Below are 6711 nucleotides of genomic sequence, written 5' to 3'. Positions count from 1 at the left end.
TTGCACCCCCTTATTAACTTTTTCTACTTTTTTGAATGTGTCGTGTTCTCCTTGCCCCAGACCTCTGCAGGCGCAAGGATCCTCTGCCTGAAAGCTCCTCCTTATCTCCTCAGTTCACCCCACACTTTAGGTCACAGCTTCTACATGTAACTTCCTCTAATCTGACTGTTCCTCAATTCTCTGACTGGATCAGATGCCCTAGCAATGTGCTCTCAAACGCCTTGGATTTTTCTTTTTTTTAAATTTTTATTTATTTATATTTTTTGTGTTATGTGGGCCTCTCACTGTTGTGGCCTCACCCATTGCGGAGCACAGGCTCCGGGCACGCAGGCTCAGCAGCCATGGCTCGTGGGCCCAGCTGCTCCGCGGCATGTGGGATCCTCCCGGACCGGGGCACAAACCTGTGTCCCCTGCATCGGCAGGTGGACTCTCAACCACTGCGCCACCAGGGAAGCCCCGGATTTTTCTTTTTTTATCATAGCACTTAATTTCATTTCTTAGGTGATACCCAGTTCCTCCTCTACCAAGATCCAATCCTCTTCACACCTCCCATGTTTCCACCTACTCTGGCCTGTCTCAGCCTACATCATGTACAGTACCAGTGAAAACAGTTCCATCATCAGATAAGTTCGGGGAGCATTGTATCGCCTCTTGGAGGACCACAACACACACTAGCTCATCAAAGGCTCTGGGAAGTCCTGCATAAAGAAGTACGGTTTCCCAAATCCTAAGTTTATTTGGCTGTGGGACAATTTTCCCATAATATCTACCAACATCTTGAGGAAGAGTTTGGGAAACATTGACCCAGACATACCAAAAGGCATAAAACTATTTTTATAACCTTAGAATAAAAATCGATGGGCCAGGTCTTCCTGGGTGGTGCAGTGGTTGAGAATCTGCCTGCCAATGCAGGGGACACAGGTTCGAGCCCTGGTCCGGGAAGATCCCACATGCTGCAGAGCAACTAAGCTCTTGTGCCACAACTACTGAGCCTGCGCTCTAGAGCCCGTGAGCCACAGCTACTGAGCCCGCGTGCCACAACTACTGAAGCCCGCGTGCCTAGAGCCCGTGCTCCACAACAGGAGAAGCCATTGCAATCAGAAGCCCGAAAACCCAACGGAGCCAAAAATAAATTAAATAAATAAATTTATTTAGAAAAAAGAAAATAGATTGGCCCATCGATTTTTTTTGTGTGTGTGGCTGCTTTGGGTCTTCGTTGCTGTGTGCAGGCTTTCTCTAGTTGCGGCGAACGGGGGCTACTCTTCGTTGAAGTGCGCGGGCTTCTCATTGCAATGGCTTCTCCTGTTGTGGAGCACGGGCTCTAGGCACGCGGCCTTCAGTAGTTGTGGCACGCGGGCTCTAGAGCGCAGGCTCAGTAGTTGTGATGCAAGGGCTTAGTTGCTCCGCGGCATGTGGAATCTTCGTGGACCAAGGCTCGAACCTGTGTCCCCTGCATTGGCAGGCGGATTCTCAACCACTGCACCACCAGAAAAGGGCGGCCAATCTCTCTTGCAAAAGTCCTTCTATTTACCTAGCAGACACTGTTTTCTCCTATTACAAGGAAACTGGGTTTTCTCGGCCCGAATTTCTTAAAATTACATTTGGGGCTGAATAAACAAATACAAATTACTTTCTTTTCCTGGAGCACAATCATAAAACATTTTTCTTGAAATATAATGTCTCACTATGGAGACTGTCAATTTAACCTGTTATTTTACTGGCTGTTTCTGATTTACCTACCTCCCTACCTCTAGATGGTTCATCTATATAATTGGCTACTACTGGTTAGAGATAATAAATTCATCTTTTGAGAAACTCTACCAAAAGACTTCTTTTAAAGATGTGCTGTCTCATGCCCATCATGTCTAGTGTTATGGGTTGAGCTGTGTACCCCTTCCCACAGATATGTTGGGGTCCTAAACTCTGGTACCTCAGGATGTGACCTTATTTGGAGATAGTCTTTACACAGACAATAAAGTTAAAATAAGGTAAAATTAGTGTGAAACCTAATCCAATATTGCTCATGTCCTTCTAAACGGGATATTTGGACCCACACATGCATGCAGGGAGAATGCTATGTGAACAGGTGGCCATCTACGAGTCAAGCAGAGAGGCCTGGAACAGATCCTTCCCTAACAACTCTCAGAAGGAACCAGTCCTGTTGACACTTTCATTTAGGACTCCTAGCCGCCTCCCCGCCGCCCTGCAGGGTTGTGGTACTTTGTTCTAGCAGCCCTAGCAAAATAATACATCTAGTGATTACAAGTGAGGTCTGTGTTACACCCCCTCTAAAATGTTTTTCTGGTCCCTAACTTCGATGTTTTGCATGGTGGTCTCTAATATAATACTGATTGCTGGTGTTTATTGGGTGCTGTGGCAGCACTGCTCTAAGAGTTTCACATGTAGTAATTTGTTTAATCCTCACAAAACCTGTGAGGTTGATGCTGTTGTTATTCCCATCTTATGGGTGAGAACATCAAGGGATAGAGAAGGTCAGTAATTACTCCAGGTGACACAAGTTAGCAAATAGCAGATCCTGGATTTGGGTTGGTACTCTGGGTTTTGAGTGCGTATATATAATTCCTACACTATGCTGCTTATGAGTGTAGCCAAGTGGGGGCTTTATAAAATAGACAGGAAGGATTCAGCAGAAAGAGGGGCAGGAAGAGAGTGAAGATTACTCATAGGTTTTGTGGATTGGAGGGTTGAACCAGGAAGGTGTCTGCTTGCTGCTCTCTGGCGGCTCCTGCCGACAGGGGGGAGAGAGACAAGGTGGTCTGAACCGGAAATGCAAAGTTGCTGGGAAGGCATTCCTGGTGCTGTTGGAGGTGGGGTGGGATTGACAGGAATCCCCACCCACCCTACGCGGGGGAGCGCCGTTATTGGAGGCGCTCTCGGAGGGAGGCTGGCTGGTAAACCCGGAAAGGGGTGCTTGTAGTTCCAGCCGGAGGGCCTCTGAGGGCCTTCCCAGGATCCTCCCTACGCAGTCCTCTCACGTGTGACCCCTTGGCCACACCCTGCTGCTCTCAGAGGCGTGGGCTTCTGCTATTGGTTGAAAAGAAGTCAGGTCTCTCGGCGTGGCGTGGATTTCCTTCCCGGGATAGGCCTTAGCCCCTCCCCTTTCTCCCAGGCCCAAAATGGATCTCTGGATTTGGGAGCTGCAGCTACAGTTCCTTCAGCTTCAGAATTCTGAGCAGCACGGACTGCGCCCCAGCCACGGATAGGACTCCTTAGAACATCAGCCTGTCAGGGCTGGGAGTCATCCTCAGGAATCCCTGCCTCTCTCGTTTTAAGGTAAGAACTGGCATTTCAAGCTGTTAGATGGTGTAGTGGGTGCTGTGCGTACCTCCCAGATCCAGGTGATGTGTACCTGGCCCAGTTTCTTGTGTATTGGCTGTTTAGCTGCCCTAGTCTGCAGAGATTGCTCTGGCCAAGGGGTGCCCCTCACCCCGGAGGTTATTTCCCTCTTCCCGCCGCCGCTCCCACAAGCTCCCAGCCTGTAGGCACTAACTGGCAGATAAGCAGGTAGAGAAGGTCAGCGCCCTTGCTCCCAGGTGGAACCAACTCTGGTGCAATTTATGCTCCCTGTGGGATGCGGCTGAAGCTCCCGCGGAGACCACATACTTGCTTAGCTTTCTTCCTCTACTCTGCTTCCCTCACTTCCTTTTTCCTGAGAGCAGTCCCTCAAAAAATTACTTATGCTAGAGTCAAGTCTTAGGCTCTGCCTTTAGGGCATCTGACTTAAGACAGAATACTTGCTGAATAAATTAACGAAGACCCAAGATCTTCTTTGGGGGAGTAAGAATTGACAGTGCATTTGCTTCAGCTTTGGCCGCTTGTACTTACATTTAGGGGGTAATTTAGGCAAAGAATCGACTTTATAGGTTTACAATTAGGATTATCTAATTGAGGTGGATAAATACAGATTTTTCTGGTGCTAGAGATTTTATTATGAAGTTGTTTTGAAAAGCCTAGTAGGACTATACCATTTAAAACGAGTTCTTTAGCTTTGAGGACTTTGATTTGTTCTGTCTCAGTTTGGAGCTGCAATAGTCAGTAATGGATTCAGTTGCACAATTGATCATTTTCCCTGAAATTGTCATATTCTTTTCTATACTCCTTGAGGGACAGGGTCTATTTCATCTTGCTCATCTTTGCGTTGCTGTCTGGCACAAAATATCGTGAATTGTAATGTTCAATATCTTTGGATTTAACGAATCAGCTCCCATAAAAATATTTTTCTTGATAATAAGTTTAGAAGATTTGATCTAATACTTTGGGGGATTTTTGTTAACTTTTGGGGGTAACTTTATCCATGAGAATCATATCTATGCTTTAAAAAAATTGTGGAATGCATTCAACATGGTAATTTAAATATTTGCTGTGAAGAACTTGAGTTGCTTCTTCTTATCTATGATCATTTCTGTGATTTGCAAAGGCACATACCTCCCCAACCCCAGAATTTTACAGAAAACAACCAATCACAAATTTTGAGGTGCAGATAGCTTGCTTTATTTTGTTGTTACTATCTCAAGGAGGTCCAACAATTATAACTAACAATTGAATTTAAACCTGCATGAAAAGAACTACATCAAATTGATATTTTGGGCAGTTAGTAATATTTTGTTGTTTTTAATTTAACGACAGCTTTATTTTGTTGTTGTTGTTCTTTATTTTTTGCTGTGGCTCATTGCTTAGTTGCCCCGGTTTCTCTGGTGTAATTTAAATTTAGAGCTACCACACGAAGGCGTTGGCTGCACCCCGGGACCTCCAAGAGTTGGCACTGCTCTGGCATAGGAACGCATGAACAGCTTGGTTAAATGAGGGGATGGCCAGGTGATGTTGCTTTTCCAAGCTACCCAGGCACTCTCTATGGTCAGAGACAGTGTGAAATGAGCGAACAAAGTGTTGGCCGTTGCACTTTGCTCTGGTAATATTTAAGTCATGATCATTTTGAGTGTGACATCATCAGAGAAAATGTAAGACGTTAAAGTGTTGCTTACAGGAGGGTAAATGCAAACATCACCAATGCCTTACATTTCTGATTCAGTAAGTATTGGTGCACATATCAGGTGACGTGCACAGCATCATGTCGGTGGATAGGACATCTTCAATGGGGAATTTCTCGACCCATTGAGGCATACTTAGACATCAACATTATGTTGAGGCACAAAGATTGATTAAGTGTTGAGCAGGGTATTCGTTCCATAAGAAACTTTCTCCTACCAACAGTTAGTTTCAACAGTTACATTGTAAAATGTCATAAAATAAATGGTACAAAACTTTATAACCGTTAATTCGGCTATATACAGTATGTACATGTCACTAGAAAATGTATAATCTTAGGTCAACAATTAAGAAAAGATTGAAATGCATATTTTTGAACTTCGACTCATTTAGGTTGATACAAAACTACATTTTTTTTTTTAAGTATTTACAGATCAGAAAGATTAGTCTATGTGAATCGTTCAGGAAAGGTTAAGAATGTCTGAATATGAGAGCACAGGCCCTCTTAAATGGATCGAATATTTATATTCACAGTAGCTGAGTCAGATCCAAATTCATTCTCTAAGCGCAGGGTATAAAGTCCACCATCTTGTTTCTGTACATCCATGATGATCAGAGTTGTCAGGTCATCTGTGTTTTCAGTATGGAATCTCCCTTGCTGTTCTTGATTTTGAATTTTTCTTCCACCATGGGACCATGTTATTTCCGGGGTAGGCTCACCCGTAAAAGCGCAGGCTACTGTTAAAACTTTGCCCTCGTCAATGCTGATGTCAGAGGGAAGAGCTTCAATTTTAGGTGGAATTCCTTTATGGAACAACAACAACAAAAAAGTTTTAGGATCACTGAAAATATAACAGTTTGCTTTCTACTGAATTGTATGTACTAAGGACTCTACCATGCTACTAGGCTTGTCTACCTCTACCAGTAATTTGATTGCTCACCTCTTAGGCCTGCTTTAAGCATCCTACTAGTTGAGCTTTCCAGTTGTGTCATACTAGATTTTCCCATAAAACTGCTGGAACTCATTTCTACAAAAGACTCTTGCATGGAGGACATGCTTTGGGCAGACATGCTTGCAAATTTCATTTCGGTCATGCTGCTAGCACTGCTGCTGCTGAAACTGCTGAAGGAGGCCTCCTGCTTAGAGGCAGACATTTGGACTGACTGAGACGAGAAGCTTCCTTGCAAGCTCGTGTCACCACTTGTCCTCAATACTACCTCTCTGGGAGGTTCTTCAACTAGAGCTGTGGAGCATAGCAGATACACAGTGAACACCAATGACATCTGGTTAATTGGTGACATCTGACACTGACTTACAGAAATGGAACACTTAGACACACACACAGAAATGCAACCCAGACAATTTGCTGTGGAAGCACAAGCAAATACATACATACAGTTGTCAAGAGCTAGCTCAGTGTCTCCCAGAAACGAATCCTTATATTTCTATCATTACATTACATGCAGGTGCTAGAATCACTAGGAGAAAAATGATTAGTCATACAGAAAATAATTTTTATATTGTGCATTCTGAAAATACATGTAATAGGACAGTTGGTAGCTTTGCTTTGAAAGTTAACTTATCCATGTTCCTGTCTCGCTGTAAAGAAACGTTGACCGTTAAGAATGAATTCACACAGGAGGCCTGTGTCTCTTACACATGGAACTTAATGAGGCTCCAGAGAGTTTGCTGGGCTCAGAAGA

General features: G+C 44.2%; 1 protein-coding gene across 5 annotated transcripts in view; it reads right to left on the bottom strand.

Annotated features, from left to right (window-relative positions):
• Positions 1–4488: 4488 nt before the first annotated feature.
• TTN (titin) overlaps positions 4489–6711 on the bottom strand; it is a 281676-nt gene continuing 279453 nt past the window's right edge. For all 5 annotated transcript variants that reach the window (XM_082658166.1, XM_082658171.1, XM_082658170.1 and 2 more), the window contains 2 exons: positions 5949–6251; positions 4489–5811 (listed from right to left, as the gene is read on the bottom strand). In XM_082658166.1, the coding sequence (XP_082514292.1) occupies positions 5513–5811; positions 5949–6251 (602 nt within the window). In that variant the 3' untranslated portion in view covers positions 4489–5512. The remainder of the gene's footprint in view (positions 5812–5948; positions 6252–6711) is intronic.

The sequence above is a fragment of the Grampus griseus genome, assembly GCF_964374135.1.
Source record: "Grampus griseus genome assembly, chromosome: 7".
Taxonomy (NCBI): domain Eukaryota; kingdom Metazoa; phylum Chordata; class Mammalia; order Artiodactyla; family Delphinidae; genus Grampus; species Grampus griseus.
This window is presented reverse-complemented; position numbering and strand designations above follow the sequence as displayed.